Source organism: Malus sylvestris, chromosome 10 (assembly GCF_916048215.2).
Source record: "Malus sylvestris chromosome 10, drMalSylv7.2, whole genome shotgun sequence".
NCBI classification, from domain to species: Eukaryota; Viridiplantae; Streptophyta; class Magnoliopsida; order Rosales; family Rosaceae; genus Malus; species Malus sylvestris.
In genome coordinates this window covers 3,339,905-3,363,417 of record NC_062269.1, presented here as the reverse complement: position 1 = coordinate 3,363,417, position 23,513 = coordinate 3,339,905, and the positions used below count along the sequence as shown (strand labels likewise).

The following is a 23,513-nucleotide window of genomic DNA, read 5'->3' as shown; positions in this document are numbered from 1 at the left end:
TTCTTCAAGGGCCGTCGAGGCTTGATCTTGAAGGTTGAAATTGGACCACAAAGAACTTCATATGGTAGATGATCTTTGGCTTTGGTAGTGGATGAATCGGCACGTATTTGTTTTTGCGCTTTGTTAACTTTCCACAGCTTTGATCTTGAACTGGGTTGGAGGATTTTCTGGATTCCTCCAATTGTTGATTTTCCACAGCTTATTCTTGAACTAGGTTTTGATTCAAGGGTGGTAGACACTTGATCTTGAATCGGACTTGTGATTTCTTCAAGGGTCGTCGAGGCTTGATCTTGAATTTGGCTGGAAACTTCTTCAAGGGCCGTCGAGGCTTGATTCTTGAAGGTTTACTCGACACATGGCAAGTAGGCACGGGGGGAAGTCGCGGCTACTTGTTACTTTGTTCAATCTTTCTAATTCACACCTGAGCAGTTTGGTTAACGGTATGATCTTCAAGATTGATGGGCTATTCTTCCAGTTGGTGACTTGATCTTTAAGGATTTGATTCAAGGGTGGTGAATCGGCACGTGCAGCCCACAACGCCTAGTAAGTCGACCCAAGAATTTGAGGGTCAAAACGAGTTCACCGTCCTCAGGCAGATGCGGCATCTTCTCGAGTTCTTCATCTCAGACTCTTTCTGCTGAGTTGACTGTGCATGCTGCATTCTTCTCTGCTTGTTTCTTCAGGCAGATGTGGTAGCTTCTCGAGTTCCTCAGTTCGGACTCCTTCTGCTGAGTTGACTGTGCAGACCGCATTCTTCTCTGCTTGTTCCTTCTGCACCTTGTCTCCACATGCTGCAAGGTATCATTTTCACTTGCATTATCTGTTCTCCAGGCAGATGTGGCAGCTTCTTTGAAAGTACAGCAGCAGTGGGAGACGAGTACTCGAGAGCAGTGCTAGGTAGGCAATCAGGGAAGGGTTCCAAGCAGTCGGTTCCTTACCCGAATTTGAGTGGAAGTTCCGGCATATTGTTTTCTTTATCCTTGTCTTTGTAGGTAGGAACAAGGACAAAAGAAAAGACATGGAGAACGCATGATATGAGATACTCTTGCTTTCTACCCTGGTGATATGAGATACTTTTGCTTTGGATTCATTGGCTTGCAGAGGTACCCCAAGGAATAAGGAACATTGAATGACTCGAGAGGCTTCATTGGGAAAGCATTTTTGAAGATGAAGAAAGGCTCTGTATGTCTACCTTGCTATGGAAGGTGAAGGTGGACAGTTATAAGAGGTCCCTTAATACCTGTAGAGGTACTATTCTTTCACTCGTGTCGGCAACTAACGCGTGATTGAACAGTAAACTTCACGTGTTTTCTCCTTCACTGAAAATCTTCGACAAATTGCCCGTGATTTGCGCAAAGTTGAGTGTGCATATGATAGGTGTTGACGAGGCTGAAAAGGACTGACACCTCTTCGATATCTGGGATCGGCGCTTCGACAAATTGCCCGTGATTTTCGCAAAGCTGAGTTTGCGTGTGACGGGTGCCGACGCGTCTGGAAAAGCAAGATGCTTCTCCGATTTCCGAGCTTGCCTCTTCGATTTTTGAATGGCCTCTTCGAATTCTGAGCTTGCCTATTCGATCTCTGAAATCCCGTCGAGTGCTGATTTTTTTTATAGAGGCATGCAGTTCGTTTCAAAGCACACTTGAATTTTCGCTTGTGAAAACTCCCTTCTTGCACTTCTAAGATCTTGATTTGTCCGTTTTCTTCTTCCTTCAATACTTTGAAAATGTCTGGACTCTCCGACCGTCATTTTGACTTGAATCTTGGTGAAGAGGCAGTCTCTTCTTCTCCAGACAACATATGGCGCCCATCCTTCATATCCCCTACTGGTCCTCTTACCGTTGGGGATTCAGTGGTGAAGAATGATATGACCGCTGAGGTGGTGGCCCGAAACCTTGTCACTCCCAGAGATAACATACTACTTTCCAAACGGTCTGATGAGTTGGCTGTTAAGGATTCTCTGGCTCTCAGTGTGCAGTGTGCAGGTTCTGTGTCTAATATGGCCCAACGCCTATTTGCTCGAACCCGTCAAGTTGAATCATTGGCGGCTGAAGTGATGAGTCTCAAACAGGAAATTAGAGGGCTCAAGCAAGAGAATAAACAGTTGCATAAGCTCGCACATAGCTATGCGACAAACATGAAGATGAAGATTAACCAGATGCAGGAATCTGATGATCAGATTTTACTTGATCATCAGAGGTTTGTGGGTTTGTTCCAGCAGCATTTGCCTTCGTCTTCTGGGGCTGTACCGCGTAATGAAGCTCCAAATGATCAACCTTTGGCTCCTCTTCTTCCTGGAGTTCCGCCGAGTGGTGTGGCTTCAAACAGTCAACCTCCGACGCCTCTTATTTCTGGAGCTCTGCCGAGTGGTGAGGCGGCACCTGATCGTCCTTAAAGATCCCCTCTTGTAAATTTGATTTTTTTTTTAAGTATGTATAATGCAAATTTATGTAAAATTTCCAGAAAAAATAAATAAAAACGGACTTTATTTCTCTCGATGCATTTGTTTTTTTTTTTTTTTTTTTTTTTTTGCCGTAAACATACATATATTATGCACACACACACATACATACATATTAATTTTTTCACATGGACTGATCCACCATTCCAAAACCTTTCCCCCCCCTTTTTTTTTTGCATGGTGCTAGCCACCAAGGATCCACTTACTTCTTTATATATATATATATATATATACACACACATATATATATATATATATATATATATTTTTTTTTTTTTTTTTTTTTGCACATGGTCTTTTTTTTATTTTATTTTTTATTTTTATATATATATATATATATATTTTATTTTCTTTGCACATGGTGCCTGAAGCACCATCTATTTTTACATTATTATTGTACCTTTTTTTTTTTTTCGATGGTGTTGATCCACCATTCATTTTATTTTATTTTATTTTATATTTTATATATTTCTTTCCTTTCTTTCTTTCACGTGGTGAGGCACCACTTTGCTCCACCATCCCATTTTTTTTAATATATATTTTTTTGTATAAAGTTTGATGATGGGATGGGGAATTTGCAGGGATGAAGCCGAGCAAGGAGGACGGAGAAGATGGTGCTTCGAGCTTCACGACCGGCTAGTCGTTTGACGGCAGTCGTTGAAGTCATTGGCAGCTGTGAGGCAAGAAACGGAGTAGGTGGAGGTGACCTTGATGTCGGATCCAGCTAGAACCCAGAGCACAGCCACTGAGCCCAACCACTGAGCACAGCCGCTGCACACCCGTTGTACTGTCACTGAGCACCGCCACTGCGCATCCGTTGCACTGCCAATCGCTGCAAAGGATTATGTTTAACGGCGGAGATGCTGCCTTATTTGCCATGCTATGCCGATGTGCTTCACACAATTAACCATCCAGAATTGTTAAACATTCCATCTGGGTTTATCACAAAACAGAAGAAAAAAAAAAAAAGATCCATCCATGCCAAACACCAATCTGCCATCTTTTCGGGATCTGTCACGACATCATCAGCCAAAACCTGCTTGGTCCGCTCGCAGATTGGGGGAGAGGAAGAGTTGGCGGGGTCAGTAGATGGAGTGGAAGTAGGGACCACGGGGCTGGTGGAAATGGAGGTGGAGCACGGAGGATGGCACATGGAATTCTGGGGATGTTGACAAGCCTCGAGGCCACGGTGGTTCGAGCCGCAGATGAGCGGAGGACGGATCTAGTGGCGGCGGCGAAGGACGACCTGGTTGTGGGTTGGTTGACAGGATCCGCTGGATCGGCGTCGATTTCATGCCTTCGGAGACTCCGGTGATCGGCGGGCTGCTCAAACGGCTCTGATTCGTTGGTGCAGCAGCATAAGAGAATTGTTGTGAGGATGGTTTGGGGTCGTCGGATTGTTGTGAGGTTGGTGATACAGACGTTTCATCCTTGATGGCGAGGTTACCGAGGGTGAGTAAGACCGACTCGTGGGACTTGGGCGAGTCACGAGTGTGGAGCATGAATACCAGCGGGCTCACCGAGTCGGAGAGCTAGCGCCGACACCGCTGCGAGATCTTTGTGAGGCGCCGGATTTCCTGGGCTCCCTGGAGCTTGGATGGACGACTGTGTATGAGGAGAATGTGGGAGGGAGTGTTGCAATCGGCGATGAAGCAAGATGGGCTGCAGTCGGCTTTTTTAATAAAAATCCTCTAGGCCCCACACCGATGACCGCATCAAGTTCAACGTCGGCGGCAAGTACTTCTCGTATCTCTTCCATGGCTCGCCGTTTCTCCAAGCAGAAGCTTCGCCGATGAAGCCCTCTACCACGGCATCGAGTCGGCTTAAGTCGGTGATGTCGCTGCCTTTGCTGTTTTCGCCTTCTGGGTAAGTCAAAATCGAAGAGATATTCGAGGATTTTGAGGTCTTCGACGCCACAAAAGCCGGTTCCTCGACGTTCAAGTCATCTTCCTCGGAAAGATTGAACCTTTGCACCAATCCTTCAATCTGGTTCGACAATTCTTCCTACGAGAAATCATCAAATTCTGATCTGCGAGACCGTGGAGGAGTTGATCCGTACAGATCCGCCATAGCTGAACCGCGACCATGGCGTAGCTCGCTGATAATTTTTTTTTTTTATCTTCCGTGAAAACGGAGATAACCCAGAAACAGAAATTCTGCAACAAACTATTTGATAATCCTGGAAGCAACCTTTTTTGGCTAAGTTTCTCCACATATTTCCAAGATCAAAGTTGCAGGAGATGAAAGATCAAGGGACATCAAACGAAAAATCTTCAACGATCGAAGGAGCAGCGAAATTGAGGAAAAAATGGAGAAGAGCTTCGGGGATCCATGGAGGAAGAGCACCGGTGGGCCTGCTTCTATCGAATAAAAGTTGGCGGCGATGGCCTGATGTTGGTCTTGATGCAAGTTTAGGCTTAGTGTTGCTTTGGAGAGATCTGGGTTTGGTTGAAGAGGTACGGTGAAGTCATGGGCAAGGGAGATGACGGATTGGGCTTGGAGGCCACCACTTGGGCCTGGATGGCCTCCTTTTGAGAGGCTTGCTGCTGATGGATATACATACATATATACATATTTGTATGTATATGTATGTAAAAGAAATTTTTTTTTTTTTTTTGTACAAAGAAATTGTAATAGCATCAAAACTTTTAATTAAATCTTTATTCCTTATTTTGGTGTGACTGAACTCAAATTTTGAATATTCAAGTTGCCTACGTACCCTTCCAAAGAAAGAGATCAAGTCAAAACGTAGTTCAAAAATACATTTTTTTTTCTTGGTATTTTCTTTTGGTGCCGTTTGCAGTTTCAACTCGTGCAGGCAAGGAGAATTTGGTGTTGCCTTTTATGCTCGTGCAGACCAGGAGCATTGTGCCATGCAGTTTAGGCTCGTGTAGGCGAGGAGCCTTGTGTCTTGCAGTTTAGGCTCTTACAGACAAGGAGCTTTTGTGTTGCCTTTTATGCTCTTGCAGACCAGGAGCTTTGTGCCGTCTTGCAGTTTAGGCTCTTGCACCAGGAGCTTTTGGTTCGTCAAGCGATCTGAGAGAGTCGTTCCTCGCAATCTTCATAGCAAGGAGCCTTGACTGAGTAGTTGAAGAAGTCTTCTGGGAAGATGTCACACATCGTGATGGGGATGGATGATCTTTGTGTCAAAGTTTCACTATCTCCAACACTTTCACATTGTTCTGGAGGTGGATAGGAGCTGCTTTGGCCCCTTTCCCATTGGTGAACTTGTGGAGAATACATATGCTTCTTGTGCAGTTTTTGCGGAGTGACATAAGTCCATCCTTCAACTTCACTCGGCTTGACTAGCATGGTTTTGGAGCATGCCCCCAGCGATTGAGGTGAAGATTTTGAGTTGACAGAGCCGGAAGTGAAGTTTTTTCCAGGGATTTTGTCTTCTTGGGCCTTTTCTTCAGTGTGATCCTCTTGGGTTTGTTGGCATGAAGATTGGCCGGTGTAGATGATGGTGCGTCTCCTTACCTTCAGTGGTCCTTTTGTGTCGACTTCCAAAGTTGCTTGGCGCTTCATCCTTGAAGGAATCAAGCTTTGAACATCGTCTTTTCCTGCTAGACTGTCGAGCTTCTCTCCCTTTGGCGTTGTCTTCCTGTTTCTAGAATGCTTCTTAGTTTCTTCAAGTCTGTCCAAAGCCGACCGTTGCGGAGGATATCTAGCTGTGCCGCTTTGTTTCTTGGGTTTTGATAACCTTTCAAAGACTGATCTTTGCGGTGTTGGCGTCTCAAGCCTTTTGAAGACAAAAGTTTGGTCTCGACCACTGATGCGATCAAGTGCTGCAATTCTAGGTTTTGAATAATTCAGCCTTTCGAAGACTGAAGTTCGAGGGGCGGGTTTAGGCTCCTCTTTTGGCATTGTGGCTTGTGGTCTTGGCTTCCTCTTTTTTTTGTAGGTCACCGATGTCCACCCTTTCTTATCACCAGTAGATGCATCTTGGTTGCTTGCCCCCGGTGATGGTTGTGTAGGAGGTGCCATGTGACTTGAACATTGACGGGAATGGTCATGCATGCTTCGGAGATGCACATGATCGAGTGATTCAAACACGATAGTAGTAGTGTGTGCCGCAACCGTGTCTTCGAGGTCAAGCTCGATTTCCCCTTGTTGTGCTAGCTTCAGGATGAGATCTTTCAGTACGAAGCACTTTTCCGTTGGATGACTGATGAAGCGGTGTAATTTACAGTATCTTGGGTTGTCGGTACAATTCATCTCTTCCGGCCGTCTGCACTCAGGCAAACTGATCACCTTCTTGTCCAACAGGTCATCCAGCATGGCAACTACATCAGAGTCGGGGAATGGATAAATCTTCTCCTCAAGCTCCTTCAAAGTGCGTCTACGCATCTCTTGATCACGAAAAGCTTCAGTTTGAATCGCCTTGCCTCGTGTGGATATTTTGACGGGAGCTGTGTTGACCGTCATCGCTTCCTTGGTGGGTTTCCATGCAGCATTTTCCACCTTTGTCCCAAGAACTTTGTCGTCCTTGTAGTCGGCGATCGGTTCTTTCTTCCCATGATAGGCGATGCTCAACTCCATGTCATGGGCGCGAGTGGCCAATTCCTCGAAGGTCCGTGGTTTAATGCCTTGAAGGATGTATTGCAAACCCCATTGCATGCCTTGGATGCACATCTCGATTGAAGAGGTTTCCAACAGCCTGTCTTTACAGTCGAGGCTTAGAGTGCGCCATCTGTTGATGTAGTCAATGACTGGCTCGTCCTTCCACTGCTTTGTGCTCGTTAGCTCTAGCATGCTCACAGTGCGGTGGGTACTATAGAAGCGGTTGAGGAATTCCCGCTCTAATTGCTCCCAGCTGTTGATGGACTCAGGCTCTAGGTCGGTGTACCACTCAAAGGCGTTTCCTTTCAGCGAGCGCACAAACTGCTTGGCGATGTAGTCTCCCTCCGTCCCTGCATTGTTGCAAGTTTCGACGAAATGTGCAACGTGCTGCTTTGGGTTTCCTTTTCCATCAAACTACATGAACTTTGGTGGTTGATATCCCCTCGGCATCTTTAGGGCATCAATCTTCTTTGAATAGGGCTTCGAGTAGAACAAAGAGGTATGTGAGCTCCCTTCGTACTGTGCCTTGATGGTGTTGGTGATCATCTCCTGCAACTGCTGGATAGAAAGAGATCCCATGAGTGCCGCTGCTTGGTCTGGCTCCGGCTTCCCATCGATTTTCTTCACCGGGGGTTCTTCGTCTCCGCCAGCGCCTCCCTTTAGTGGATCATCCTCTGGGTCGGGTTTATCGCCGTCCTGCGCCTCCAGTCGGTTGACTAGTGCTGCAATTTGCAAGTCTTTTTCTTCCACAGTTCGGGTTAGCCTTACGATTGCTTCATTCATTTGAGCCAGCTGCTCATCGATTGAAGTTGCTCAAATGGTCATGACTTGCATGGCTGAACTGTCGCTTGAATCGGCATCGGAGAGCATGGATTCGGAGTATTTCCTTGGGCTTTCCCCCCTTGGTGCCCTTAGTGAGGCTAAGGTGATCAAAGGCTCGTGCCTTGGGTGCTTTTGTTCCCTTGGCAAAGTTGATGCAGAGGTGAAAGAGGCGGCAGAAGTAGCTCTTGCCATGCTTCGAGTCGTGATGCCCAAAGTGACACCAGTTGCGACGAGGACTCTCTTGTTCTTTGCGCCGGTTGCGGGAACAGTTTGAGCCTTCCTTGATGCCATTAATTTTGGAAGTGCGCTTGAATTTCTTGAACGGAGAAAGAGATGAAAGGTAGAGATGTCCCACTGGGCGTGCCAATTTGTGAACACGGAAAATTCCTGAAACGAAAGAGACAAGAACGACGTGCACAAATAAATATTTGTATTTGATGATTTTGGGTCACAATCTCTTTCAAATTTGATCCTCTGATTCGATCTCCGTAAGGTGTTGATTTGTGGATGTTTCGTTGATCCAAGGGCCGTCGAGGCTTGATCTTAGATGAACTGTTGGAAGTTTCTTCAAGGAGCCGTGGGCTTGATCTTTGAAGGTGGATTTGAGCGGATCTTCAAGGAGCCGTTGGGGCTTGATCTTGAGGATGAATGTTTCTTCAAGGGCCGTTAAGGCTTGATCTTGAATAACGGTGATGAACGGATCTTCAAGGACTTTTGGGCTTGATCTTGAAGAAACAGTGATGAACAGATCTTCAAGGGCTTTTGGGCTTAATCTTGAAGAACGGTTGTATGTGTGTGGATTTGTCGACGTTGTTGATCCAAAAGGTCGTTGGGGCTTGATCTTGGATGAACGGATGATGAACGATGGTGCTTTCTTTAAGGGCCGTCGGGGCTTGATCTTGAAAGAGCGATGAACGAAGAACACTTTCTTCAAGGGCCGTTGGGGCTTGATCTTGAATTGGTGGATGATTGTTGATCCAAAGGGCCGTTGGGGCTTGATCTTGGAAGAACGATGAACGAAGAACATTTTCTTCAAGGGCCGTCGGGGCTTGATCTTGGAAGAACGATGAACGAAGAACGAAGAAGGCTTTCTTGATTCTTCGGGAACCTGGATGCTTGAGAGCTTCGGAGTTTCAGAGCTTCAGAGCTTCAAGGTGTAATATGAATTGGTTCCTAAATGAATGAAATAGGCTTGTATTTATAGACTTTTCCAAGGCCTAATTTTGAATATAATATCCCAGATGAAATAAGTCGTTTCTGCCAGGTGTTGACACGTGTCTTATTTGATGACTTTTCCAACTCATTTCAATTTTCGTTGAGTCATACACTACGTGTAAAATTTATGTAATACATGAGCGTTGAAACTTTGATTTATCGGTCAACATTTATTTATCGAAATTTCAATGTCTACAGTTTCTTCCTCGGCCGTAGTTGCAAGATCAAGAAGTTAGCAGTGCGCTCAACGCAATATCAACATATTTTACTCTCCGGCCAAGCTCGGCCATCGAGTTGGCATGCCCCGCACATAATTGAATGACGTAGTTCGCTCATTAGTTACTTGGCATGCGTGCCACGTAGGCTTAGTAGTTTTTTAGGGTCAACATTACTTTATTTAAACTAAGAGTATATTTATTTAAACCAAGAGAATCTTTATTCAAAGGATATAAACACACCAAATAAAATTACATTAACATACCAAATAAAATTACAGACACACCAAAGAAAAAAAAACTCACTAAATGAACTTAAAAAACACACCAAATAAAATTAAATAAAAACACCAAATAAAAACAAACACACTAAATGAACTTAAGTTTCTTGAGCTTGTTTCAATTCCCACTGGTGCTTTATCAAGTTAATTTGTTGGGCATTGTGAATATATGCGTCTTGAAGTGAAGTATATTGTTGAATGAGCCTTTCATTGTAACGTCCATCCCTTTGTAATGGCTTGTGTTGCACAGGTTCTTTGGTGGCATCATGAGCACAATATATTTGTGTTCTGGAATTGTTCATCATGTCTGGCTCATATTCATCAACGGCATCATAATCATACTCATCTTCTGTAATCATCTTGTGAAGAATGATGCACGTCATCATGATGGATCAAAGCGACTCTAAATTAAACATTATGGCAGCACCCCTGACAATCACCCAACGAGCTTGGATGATACCAAAATAACACTCCACATCCTTCCTACACCCATCTTGACAGCTTGCAAAGTGTTTTTCCTTTGCACTTCGCGGACGTGGCACTGTTTTGACAAACGATGACCACCTTGGGTAAATGCCGTCTACTAGGAAGTATGGCCCATGGTACTTATGTCCGTTGACCTAGTACGTGACTATTGGTGCTTTTCCTTGCAGGACGTCATTAAACACTGGGGATTGGGCAATGACATTGAGGTCATTTTGAGCTCTCAGAACACCAAAAAAAGCATGTCAAATCCATGTATCAAATGATGCCACCGCCTCCAAAATGATACCTTTTGCTCTTTTTCTGTCCCCATAAGCTCTTTGCCATGCACTTGGATAGTTTTTTCAGGTTTAGTGCATATAGTCGATGCTTCCAATCATCCTAGGAAAACCTCGCATCTTGCCCTTCTTCAGAAGCCTTTGCAAGTCCATCTCAGTAGGTCTCCAGAGGTATTCTGTGGTGTAGATAGATTCGATTGCGGAGCAAAACCTCATCAGGGACTCAAGAATGGTTGATTTCCCCATCCTCACTATCTCATCCACTTGGTCTGAAGATGCTCTATATGCAAGCATCCACTAGGCAGCAGTAATTTTTTGCTCAGGAAGAATACCCATAAACACCAAAAACATCATTCTTTTGCACGAAGTAAGAATCATGGTTGTAAACAGCATTCATGATTTTGTTGAACAAATGTCGTTCCATTCTAAAACGATGTCTAAAGTACGTATTAGGGAATGCACTGTTACAAACAAAATAATCGTCCAAGAGATCCATACCTCATCGTTGCTTGCTTCTATCAATGTTTGTGGAACAGCTGGGCCTGGAGATCTGAGATACATCTTGGATGACTCGACGGGAATGTGAGGCTCTTTGGCTTCTTGCTTCCTCATCCCTCATTCTACGCTCCTCATCCTCATCCTCATCCTTTTCCATCTCAATTTCACCCATCTGGAGATTGAACATTTCTTCCCCTTGCTTAAACAATTCTTTCTCTTGCTCATCGATAACATCATTGAAGAAGACATTGTAAGAAAGAAGCAGAAACTATGAATAATGATGGAGATTTTGATTTTGGTGTGTGATTTCTTAGGATGGATGGTGGGTTATAGGAAGGAAAAAGAAAGGATTAGGTTGTAGATAATACCATATGGTATGCCGTCATTCGTTAAAAATCTGATCGATATCTATCCTCAAAGATTGTAAACAGATTGTGACACGTGGCGCGATGTGATTGGTTATGTGATTGGTTAAAAATCTTATTGGAAATCTATCTTCAACGATTCTGAAAAGGTAACGACACATGACACGACGACATTGGATAAAAACTTATCGAAATCTATCACCAAAAATTATCTTTTCGGATAATGACACGTGGTGCAACGAAAACGATTAAAATCTTATCCGAAATTAGAAATAAAATTATTTTGTATTATTTTATAAAATAAAAAATACTAATATTTTATTGCCTATTGCCATGACTATTTAGTTAGGGGTGGAGATGCAAAAGACAATTACTGTTTATTAAAGGCAGTTACTGTTAACTGGAGGGGATTGAATAGGAAGTTGCCCTAGGGGGCCTTTGATACGCTGGAGTTGCTCTTAAAGCACAGCTTGCGCCCGCGTGGAGCCTAGCTGACAAAGGGGCCCCACGTGAATCCCAGCAGAGCCTCCCAGCTCGAATTTGATTCATTACAACAGTTGGATTTCCAACGGTTAAAAAGATTGAAAATTTTGTTGATGAGCCACGTGGCGTTTTGTGAAGCCTATGATGTAAAAAAATTGAACAATTCAACAACCATGATAATCTAACTCCAAAAAAATCATAAAAATTACTATAAAAAAAATTCAAAATAACTTACAAAGTTAAACACACTTGAAAATTAAACAAAAATCTACGGCGATAATGACATGTGGAGGATAAGACGAAGAAAACATTAAAAAATAAAAAAGATATGTATGAATAGTAATCACCTTTACCCTCCTTCCAAATGAATGGACTTGAACAAAAGGCAATGACTCTTTAGAGTGAATAATAAGGGTAATTTTATTGCCCTTGTCTTCCACTAAAGAATGGAGATGCTCTAAAAACATGCATGATGTGGAAAATCTACACGAATATGTATAATTGGGAGGATTTGCACCTTTTAAACTTGATAAGTTAGCTATGGTATCACCACATCCGTCACAAAACCGCCCCGTATACTCGTTTAACATTTTAAATTATTAAAAAAATACAATTTTATGTATTACTTTTTAAACAAAATACTTGTATCGTCAGGAGGATCCTCAAATTATGTCCGTTCATTATACATCGTATGATCGAAAATCATTTTAAATACTTTTAAAGATCCTCACAAAGAGAATCCGGAGAGGATCCTCATTCCTTATATCGAACCCCCATGGTGGAATCCATTCGCCCACCCGCAACCATTCGTCCACCCGATCACTTGTGATTAACTTGTGTTAGGAATATCAATTAACATATTTAAGATTGTTGAATTGGCCAAAGGGGATATGATAGAATTTGAATCGGACAAATAGTAAGTGGACAAAAAGAAGTTTGACAACAGAAGATTTCGACAAAAACCAATAAGGTTGCGCGACAGTAATTTTTTTATTTTAGAAAAGTCAGGACATATAGGCCGAGACCAGTTCTAGACCCTTGGTGCCTCCGCCGGCATCATGCACTATATTTTGCTAACAACCCTGCCGCCTGAAGGGCTAATTCAAGAAACCATACTTCTGTAGTTTCACATGCTTTGTCATCTTGTGGGTATTTACATTATTAATTAGCTTCAATTAAACAATAATATTATGCTAACTACCCTGCAAATACCCTCACTGGTTTACACTCTCCTCCGATGTATAATTACATTTTGTTGAAAAAGCTTTAGTTTGCCTTCCATGCAGCCCATGTTAGAGTTAGTGTAAAGACTTTAATTAATTAGGCTAAATAGTAAAATATTACGTTTAGGATTTATATCATAGGGTTTTGATGTGAAGAACAAATCGTTGGTTGTCAACTATCTGACGCACTCCTTCTTTATCCAGGCATGAGACCGGCAGCATAAGCTATAAACTTACACATATAAAATTAAATATAAGATAATATATTTAATACTTGGAACTAATGGAAGAGTTGATGCAAAAACGAGACTATTGAGATATGATTTGGTGGTTGTTGTTGCTGTAAATGTCAATTTACAAAATGAAAATATATTAAAATTAAGGATAAAAATATCTAATGTGTGAACAATCAATGATCTAATGTGATCGATGTTCTAATGTATAATATATATCTATGTATGTATATATATACCTACATGCAGAGATATAAGCTCCCACCAACTATAGGAGGGAGGTAGTGGAGAAAGAAATATGAGAGGTAGCTACTGCTATATACTTCTGTCCTTGGTTTTTCTGGGCTCACTGAAAGAAATTATTCAGTTATGCGGTGCTGATCCGACTGATGGCTTCACCGATGTTCCGTTAACAGAATATAATTTCGAATTACAGAAACCGTATGACGTACCACTGGAGGAGCGCTACAGTTTTGTCAATGGAGTAAGGCGTTTGTGGGTCTATGCTGATGACAAGCCCCATGACCCTAATAGCCAAACCCAACCACGTACTGAAGTTCGCATACGGGTACGCCTCCCAACCTGCTATATATGACAAGCCCCATAACCCTACTGATATATGTAATATGTTTATGTTCATATATGGTGAATTTCACAAGCCCCAAAACCCTACTGATATATGTTTATGTTCGTATATGGTGGATTTGATTAAGTTGCTTTTTGACCGAATATGTTGTTCAAGGTCACAGTTCTGCGGATAAATCTTTTATGTTGTCAGACTGTGTAATAGAATATGTTTGTCTTATTTACATATTATAAATATTTTTACGTTGTCAGGTGATTCGACTAGAGAGAACACTATTCTATATAGACAGTGAGTATTCAAAATATGAACCTTAGTCATTGATCATGTTAAATTTTATCAAATGTGTGATTTTAAATTTAGACAGGGAATATAAACTATTGATCAGGTTGACTTATATGGTCCATATTCATATATATAGTCTTGCCAGCATAAATCTAGCAAGAAAAAATGCTTCCGCATAAGTTAGAAAAAATGCTTCTGTACAAGTTAGAAAAAATGCTTCCGTATAAGAATTTGTTTGGAAGTGCTTATGAAAATTAATTTGGGGTTTCAAAAGCAATTTAAATGTTTTTTAGAAGAAGCACCAAATATGTGTTACTTGCATGAAGCACTTAAAGTGCTTTTTCAGGATTTCGTTCGATTTTACTAAAGATTGGTTTCAAAAACATTTTCATAAAAAACGTTTCTAGTTATTTTAAAAACACTTCCAAACGAACCATAAATTATTTGTTTTGTGCTTTTTGCTATACGTTGTATAGGTTTTATGTAGAACGCTTCTAGAACGGGTGGTCCAGGTCCACATATCATCTGACGACAAAGCAATCATCAGCTAGAGCTAACTAAGTTTTATGCAGGGACTTGACTACTCATCTGGAATATGGCAATTTGAAGGCTATGGATTTGTGCCAAATGGAACCTCTGGTGCTACAGTAGCACAGATCCATGGAGCAGCTAAGGGTGCTACGACTATAATCCTAAGAATCTATAACGGCGACATGAGGTATTATAGTCGAGATTTGGTGGCTACAAATCTTTATGATAAGTGGTTCAGACTTAACATAATCCATGACGTCGACGTAGGGAGCGTGACTGTTTTCATTGACGGAGTCCAGAAATTTCGGGTGAAGGATCAAGGGCCAGGAGATTTGTACTTCAAATGTGGAGTTTATGCTGCACCGGCTAACATAAGCTACTACATGGAATCACGTTGGAAAGACATCAAAATATATAAAAAATACTGATGATTATTGCTGAAGTGAACTATCGTGCTAGCTAGCTAGCTTTATATACACACTATGTATTTTCTGCAATGGACAAATTTGATGCATATATATCTGTGTTCGATCTACAACCAACTGCTTTGAGGTGTTTCCATGTCAATGCAATGCAAGCTTCCATTCAAAGTATAACCATGTAACTTAAGATTCGTTTAATGGGTACTATTTTTGTAAGTACTTCTGCTCATAAATGTTTTTACTAAAAGTGTTTTTAGTATAAACAGGTCAGAATTTTCATTCAAATCGAAGTAGTTCTTGAAAAATGTAGTCATACAGCCATAAGTACTTTTAGTTACTGAAAGCACTTCTAATTCTCTATCAGCCCAAATAGCCTTTCGTATATTCACTAATTATTTTTAGTTAATTAATTATTAATTTATTAAAGTTGTGGTTGTAAATAGTATTTAGAGAGAGAAAGAGGGGAGCGAGAGACGATAGAGAGATGTGAAAGGAGTCTAGCGGTCTAACTTGATTGATTTTCCTTAGGCCATATGCCTTTATTTGTACTAATTATGATGGTTTTTTTTTTTAGGAAAAGGATCCTCTCCAGATCCTCTTTGTGAGGATCCGGGGATCCATCAATCACGACAGTTCATCGTATATCGTGCTGTTAGTTTTCGTTATATACTATTTATATTCAATTTTAAATTTTAAATTTAAAAATGATTTATGACTGCATGATGTACGATGAACAGCCGTGATTGATGGATCTCCTGGATCCCCACAATGAGGATCCAGAGAGGATCCTTTTCCCTTTTTTTGTGCCTTTATTTGCACCAATTATGATGGTTTTTACTTGCTCTCCAAGTAATACAACTCATACAAGGAAAGGATCTTCTATATCCTATAGGATTCTTACTTCTAGTTACACAATCACATTTCTTTAGTACTAATTGCAACACTCTTCCTTGAGTGTGTAGAACCAAAGAAGTAGTTGCATTAGGTCTTTAGGCAATGTGAAATCAGTTGATGAAGTCTTCTCGTCAAGCACATGCAATGCATACACGAGTCTTACATTGAGGGATGCATATAGAATATAGTCTCACCAAAACCTGGCTACATTAAACCCAATAGGACAAACTCGTAGTCTAAGGGAAAAAAATATGAGTTAATGCAATGTTGAGGCTTGAGATGAATAAGCAACGGTAAACACACATGTCAAGGGTAGGACCAACCCGATGTGGGTGCCAAATTCAAATCTCATTATGTTTGCAAAAACCCAGTGGGGGAAAAGTATTCTTGATCTGTGGGAAAAAGATTACATTAAAACCAAGTGAGTAAACTACGTAATATTACCCCTGAGTTTGACAAAAATCTTACAGCCCTTAAGCTTCGTAATTGAGCTCATGTCATGCTTCTAGATAACAAAAACATTTGAGAGCTCTTAAACCTAAGAACATGCGGGAAAATCCCCACGAATATGGATAATTGGGAGAATCTGCATCTTTTAGGCTTGAAAGGTCTGATATGGTAATAGCACATCCGTCACGAAACTGCCCTGCATAATTGTTTAACATTTTAAATAGTTAAAAATATACAATTTTATATATTATTTTTTAGCAAATTACTTGTATTGAACCCCATGGTAGGAATCCATTTGTCCACCCACTTGTGTGTGACACAAATGGATAGCTATATGATCTCCAATTTGAACTACTCTTTTCCAAAGATGATATTTATATGATAATAAAGGGTAATGGACAATTTCGATTTTGATGTTTATAATATGAAAATACGTTAAATCACTAGTGGGTGGACAAGTATGTTCCCTCATAGTGTGGACACAGGTTATTTTTTTCCCAAACGATAGATGAAATTTACTAATAGTCCAAAGGGTGATTTGTTGGAAAGTAGGGGTGAAGGTAAACGGTTGATAGACGACAATGAGTACACAATCACCCCCATGTTGGACTGAAAGCGTAAGGAACGTTTACTATAAGAATATGGGCGATGTTTGCGTTCAACAATCCCATTTTGTTGGGAAGTGTGTAACACCCATCCCCTATTTATAAAATATATTAATGTATTTAACCCCTCAACATTTTCAATATATCTATTTGGTCCTATTTTATCTACCCAATTAGGATCTAAAGCATTGTATTCTTTCTCCCTCAAGCTGCCACGTGGTAGCACCCCAATTATTCCCTCACTTCTCTCTCTGTCCCCCCCCCCCACCCCCCCCCTGAACCTCTTCCTTCTTCTTCTTTTCTGTTTTTCATGTCTGTCCCGTCTCTCTCCCTCTCGGCTCTTTCAAGCTGCCACGTGGTAGCACCCCAATTATTCCCTCACTTCTCTCTCTGTCCCCCCCCCCCCACCCCGTGAACCTCTTCCTTCTTCTTCTTTTCTGTTTTTCATGTCTGTCCCGTCTCTCTCCCTCTCGGCTCTTTCAAGCTGCCACGTGGTAGCACCCCAATTATTCCCTCACTTCTCTCTCTGTCCCCCCCACCCCCCCCCCCCCCCCGTGAACCTCTTCCTTCTTCTTCTTTTCTGTTTTTCATGTCTGTCCCGTCTCTCTCCCTCTCGGCTCTTTCATATCTCTCTTCTCTTCACTCAACCACAAGCACACACACGCACACTATCTCCCCTGCGCGAGGAAGACCCATTGCCATCATCAATCTCGTCCTGTTCTCTCTCCCTCTCGTGTATGCGAACCCAGAAAACCGGAAAGGATCTCCGGCGAGATTTTTATATTTTCCGATGAGGTAAGCCTCAATATCCCTTTCTTTCGTCCTAGAATCTTGTGAGAATGGGTTCTAATTGGTTTTATTTCGTGATTTTGGGAGGTTTTTTAGGACGAAATCACCACGGGTGTAGGCACACCCATCTCTGGCGACCTCAGGAGTGTCGAGGGAGATTCCGGCCACCTCAGGCCGTTCCACGACGAAAGGAAGGTATAAAAACACTCCCCTCGTCTTGCTCTTCGTTTTGATACCTAAATCGGAGTTTAGGGTGGTGTGTGGTGGTCGGCCAGAGCTGTTGAAGCTCCGGTGTTTGTTCTCCGGCGAGACCAGGCCTCCCAGGCCGGTTCCAATTCAATCGGGCCTTAGGCCCGTGTGGTGAGCCTAGCCCAACTCACCCAAACCCAATTGTTTTCCTTTTATTTTTATTTAATTAATTGTTTAGGACCTTAAGGCCTTCGGGCCATTATGTTTAGGGCCCGTAGCCATTAGTCCAACCCAAAACCTTTTGAAGGTTTTATTTAATTTCTGTTTTAGGATTAAGGCCTTAGGGCCAATTAGAAAGTGGGCTTTCAGCCCTTTCCCAAAACCCATTAACCTTTAATCCAACCCAAAACCCTTAAAGCCCATTCGACCCAACCCAATCCAAAGCCCAAGTCTGACTTTGACCTTTGACCAGTTGACTCTGACTGGTAACTCGATCAACTGTTAGAGTTGACTTTGACTTTGACCGGTCAACGGTCAACGTTGACTTTTTGAGTTGACTTTTTGAGTTGACTTTTCGGATTTCGTCCAGGACTTCTCCTAGGCTAATTTCGACGTCCTGGATCCGTTTTTGAAGTCCGTTTTCCCAAATTCAATCGTTTGAATAGAATTTGACTAAAGGTACTCCTTTATGTGAATAGCTGCAATTATTAACGGTGATTCCGTTATACCTTTTTGGTACAGCTTTGCACCATCGGTGTACGGTGAGCGGATCCTTTCTAAAATGCATATTTTGATAGTAGAAATGCATACATGAAAATCATGATTTAACAATTATGTTTTATGAAACGCTTTGAGATAACATGCTTATTGAGGCTAGTTTGAATTATTACTATTTTTTCCTATAACCCGTGTTCTTATAGAATATCTGATGGATGACGATATGATATTTAGAACACATTTCAAACATCTCTTTATAGTATAGATGATGGATGACTTTATACTATAAAGTTGCTTTTCAATATAGATATGTTCAATGATTTTGTACTTACCTAGTGGTCCTTTCCACTACGGGATGTAGGGATAGATTTTGGTCTGTCCCGGGCAACGGTTTGGTGTTGGCATAGGGCCTGGAGGGTGTTTCCTCTAGCATTTAAGACCAGGGACGGGGAGTCGGCAAATGGCCTGAAGTGTATTTTCCTCTGACTGTCTGCTCAAAGACGGGGAGCCGGCATGGGGCCTGGGGGTTATCGGACAATTCACTAGTGATTATTATATATACAAGTTATGATTTGAGACATTGCATGACATGCTAGGTTTCAGAAAACCTATGTTTATCATTATATATGTGTTTTCATAAAACCTGGGGGTTAGTACGTTGATAACTGTTTTATATATATATATATATATATATATATATATATATATATATATATATATATATATCAAATTGGTCCACTCATGTTTGTTTTGCGCCTCCTTCAGAGCTTAGAATCGAGGCATACAATCCCGACGTCAAGGCACTTCCGCATCGGCATCTTCGAGTCCTCTCAGTGCAGGACCCATCCTTTGTTTCATTAAACTTTATATTATTTCTTTCGGTGTTCTAGTTAGTCATATGCTCTAAACACTTTCCTTAAATGCTTATTCTTTATTCTTTTATATTTATAAGTCTTATCTATTCATTGTTTTCAACATTTGCACTCAATAAATGGCTTTCGTCACCCTCGGGTGTCGACCAGCACGTGCCTATCCTGGTATTCGGGGAATATCAGGATCGGGACGTGTCAAAGTGTAAACACAAATGCGTTGAAGTTCGATGCCATTAGATTGAAAATAATCCCCCATGGATAGGAATTCAGATCCATTGTCTACTCTGATAGTTTTGACTATGGCATTGAATTGAGTGTGAGCAAAAGTGATAAAAGACCTTAAAAACTTTTGTCTCAGATTTATGACACATTAAAAATATCGAAGTGTATCGAGTAAAATCATCCACAATTGTAAGAAAGAAATGAGCCCAGGGTGACTGGGAATTCTGTAAGGACCCCAAATTCACATTGTAATAGAGCAAAAGGTGCATGAGTCGATATTGAACTTAAAGAAAATGGAAGTCTTGTCTGTTTGGCTAGAGGACAAACACTAAAATTATTATCAAGGGAAACATCACTAGAAGATAACAATGAAGAAGCTAATTTAAGACAAGAAGGAGATGGATGTCCAAGTTGTTGATGCCATAAATTGGAAGGATGGGAGACTTGATGAGAAGTAGGTATCCGTTGTATAGTCGACATGTAATAGAGACCACCATGCATCTTACCCGAATCAATCATCTTCCCCAAGGCCAAGTCTTGCAAAACTGAGAAGGTGAGGAAAAAAATGGCACAACAATACAGAGAGTCATTGACTTTGCTAGTGGACATGAGATTGAGATGAAAAGATGGTACGCACAAGACATCGTTTAAAGTGATATCAGAATTAAATGGTATTGTGCCAGTGGAAGTGATTAGGATTGAAGAATCAGTGGGTAAATTAACAACGGGTATGGATGGAGGTTTGGTTTTAGTAAATAAAGTGGAATAAAAAATTGTATGATCGGTAACTTCGCTATCCAAGATCCATGCTTAGTAAACACATAATTAATCGAAGCAGCAGAAAAAGAATTCAGACTTGCAGCATTTGCATAAGTATTCCTACTACCAGGAGAAAGCAGCGAGAGAGCATGAGTTGACTGTTGAATTTGATTTGCAGAAAGTGCACTCAAAGGATTGGATGGAGCATGTCTATGCTTCATGCCCCTTGAGCCAAGAATAAAATTGGCTTCACCATTGGATCCATTAAACCTCCTTCAGAAACCGAGAATCCTGGTGAACATGCTCTATGGACAAAATGCAACACTATGATCCTATTTCTAAAGGATTGTGCACGCCGAATTTGCATATAAGGTATGGAAAGATTTCAAGTACCAATTTTCAAAGCAAATGATAGGTCTTCATATGCATCAAGTTGAGTCCAGAGAGTTTTGAGTTTTATAAAGTATGTTGAGACAGTCATGGTGCCTTGCGATAAAGAGGCCCATCTTTCCTTGGAGCATTCAACTATCAAAATTGGTATTTGGAATCTTGCCATACCTTGTATGCAAATTCCGCGTGCACAAAAGATGGGTTTCCACCAAATGTAAAATCCATGATAGGATCATACTGTTACACTGTGTCCATAGGCATAGTTACTGAATTCTCGGTTTCTGAAGGAGGTTTAATGGATCCATTGATGAAGCCAGTTTTATTCTTGGCCCGAAGGTAATGAAGCATAAACTGTTGGAACCCTATTGGACTCCAAACTTATCTCATTCAGGTTTTGAATTTAGTGGAAACTGAGAACGGTTAGAGTTAATAGGTGAATAAACTTCTTTCCTTTAAAGTAGGACATGAAGGGTTAAACATGTTGGTGAGTGGATATCCCACGTTGGAGCATTATAGACGTGTGTTTTGAACAAACCGTTTTCCTTGATAGGAGGAAATGGTTATGGTTGCACGTTTATAAAATGAAAAGTCCTTGCTCAAGAGGAACACGTTCGTATATAAGAAAATCTAGCCATATTCTAGAAAGAACATAAGGTCCTCCTTGAGTAGAAGATTTCCTTTTCTTTCCTTGCGATCAATGGCTTCCCAAGGTCTCTGAACTCAAATCACAGTACTTGATGCATGTTCGTAATCTATGTTTGTAGCTATATTAAATTCCAACATAAACTTGTTCCAGGATGAATAATTTGTACCATTCAATTTTTCAGAAATAAGTACATGGCCAGGCTGATCTGAAGGATGGATGTAGTATGGATTTGATGAATCCATACTAGGGTTGCTGGAATTGTTTTTCTTGGAATTGGTGGGATTGGGTGTTGATGTTTGGTCGTCTCCCATGATATTTGTATTTTGCTAGGGCTTGAAGTGGATCAAGAAACTTCTTGTTGATACCAAAAGAGTCGGGTAGTTCCTGGGAATAGTGTAAGAAGGAAGAAGTTGGCTGAATATTGCTTGTATATTATTCAACGATGGCTGTGTACACACACACACACACACACACAAACACAATAGAAAAGTCAAAACCTAATTCTAATGCTAGAGAGCCGTGATCCACAAATCATGGAATGGCAATTACAATATTTTAAATTAGTTACAATATTTTTTCTTAATTATACTTTACTTATAGTTATTAGAAAATATCAATATTCTTGCTGAAAGTAGAATTTCTTACTGGACATCGTTAAACACATAAGCGAGAGGTCTAGCGGTATTCCTCTTCAGTGAGGTCTTAGGTTTGATTCTCATGAAAGGTAAATTTGAATCACGTTATTACTAACCTATTATGAGGCTAAACTCACCCCAATTCCCTTAGTGTGTAGATAATATCGTTTGTTAAAAAAAAAACACGAATCTAAATTGATCATTCACAAATCACGCCATCCCGAAAGTATAAGTTTCACCACCACAACAACAACAACAAAGTATTTTCCCACCAAGTGGGGTCGACTGTATGAATCCTAAAACGTTATTGCACTCAATTCTGTACCATGTCTTTCGTTATATCCAAGTACTTCAATTCTTTTCTTAGATTCTCTTCCAAAGTCTTCCTAGGTCTTCCTCTACCCCTTCGGTCCTAAAACTTTGTTTTGTAATCGCATCTTCTAATCGGAGCGTTAGTAGGCTTATGTTTCACATGTCCAAACCACCATAACCGATTTTCTCTCATCTTTCCTTCAATTTCAGCTACTCCTACTTACCTCGAATATCCTCATTCCTAATTTTATCCTTTCTCGTGTGCCCACACATCCAACAAATCATTCTCATTCTCCGCTACACTCATTTTATGTACGTGTTGATACTTCACCGCCTAACATTCTGTGCCATAAATCATTGATGACCTTATTACCATCCTATAAAATTTTCCCTTGAGCTTTAGTGGCATACGACGATCGCACAACACATTCGATGCACTATTCCACTTCATTTATCCAGCTTGTATTTTATGGTTGAGGTCTCCATCTAACTCTTCGTTCTTTTGCAAGATAGATCCTAGTAGCGAAAACGATCGCTCTTTGGTACTTCCTGATCTCCGATCCTCACACCTAACTTATTTGAGCTTCCGTTCGCTTTGAACTTACACTCCATATACTCTATCTTTGATCGACTTAGGCGAAAACCTTTAGATTCCAACACTTCTCTCCAAAAGGTTAAGTTTCACATTTACTCATTCCAAAGTTTCATCTATTAACACTATATCGTCTGCGAAAAGCATACACTAAGGAATATCATCTTGGATATGTCAAGTTAACTCCTCCATTACCAATGCAAAATGGTAAGGACTTAAAATGACCCTTGATGTAACCCTACAATTATGGAAAACTTTCAATTGGTCCTTCATGAGTTCTTACGGCAGTCCTTGCTCCATCATATATATCAACTCCATTATTATAAGTTTCACCATTAATAAAAAATTAAAAGACATCTATGAACTCCATCATGTCCACGACAGTAGGGGTCATCTTGAAAGAAAAACATTTGAAACTCAAATATACATCTTCAAACAATTAAACTTGATACATACATCATTTTTCCTCTCGCCGTTATGCAGAAAACGCAAAGATAAAC

At 41.0% G+C, this 23,513-nt stretch overlaps 1 protein-coding gene and 2 long non-coding RNA genes across 4 annotated transcripts; all 3 read left to right on the top strand.

The window, feature by feature from the left end:
* The first annotated feature begins 13,411 nt into the window (after positions 1 to 13,411).
* LOC126585161 (citrate-binding protein-like) lies at positions 13,412 to 15,130 on the top strand. Its single transcript, XM_050249554.1, has 2 exons — positions 13,412 to 13,688; positions 14,561 to 15,130. Exons 1-2 carry the CDS (start codon positions 13,419 to 13,421, stop codon positions 14,945 to 14,947), a joined length of 657 nt encoding a protein of 218 aa, XP_050105511.1. The 5' UTR covers positions 13,412 to 13,418; the 3' UTR covers positions 14,948 to 15,130.
* Positions 15,131 to 17,465: 2,335 nt separating this feature from the next.
* Positions 17,466 to 19,527, top strand: LOC126585167 (uncharacterized). 2 transcript variants are annotated; one of them, XR_007610344.1, is made up of 4 exons: positions 17,466 to 17,685; positions 17,776 to 17,874; positions 18,567 to 18,629; positions 19,351 to 19,527. It is a non-coding gene; the product is annotated as an uncharacterized LOC126585167 (long non-coding RNA). The 2 variants fall into 2 exon arrangements; XR_007610345.1 differs by lacking the exon at positions 18,567 to 18,629.
* A 1,921-nt stretch (positions 19,528 to 21,448) lies between these two features.
* LOC126585166 (uncharacterized) lies at positions 21,449 to 22,027 on the top strand. The gene is made up of 2 exons (XR_007610343.1): positions 21,449 to 21,538; positions 21,656 to 22,027. It is a non-coding gene; the product is annotated as an uncharacterized LOC126585166 (long non-coding RNA).
* Positions 22,028 to 23,513: the final 1,486 nt, after the last annotated feature.

Excerpts from the sequence above, each read along its gene's own strand:
- LOC126585161 (XM_050249554.1), top strand. The coding sequence starts at position 13,419 with ATGAGAGGTAGCTACTGCTATATACTTCTGTCCTTGGTTTTTCTGGGC. Across the intron at positions 13,689-14,560 it reads GTACTGAAGTTCGCATACGG|GGACTTGACTACTCATCTGG; the intron begins GTACGCCTCCCA and ends AGTTTTATGCAG.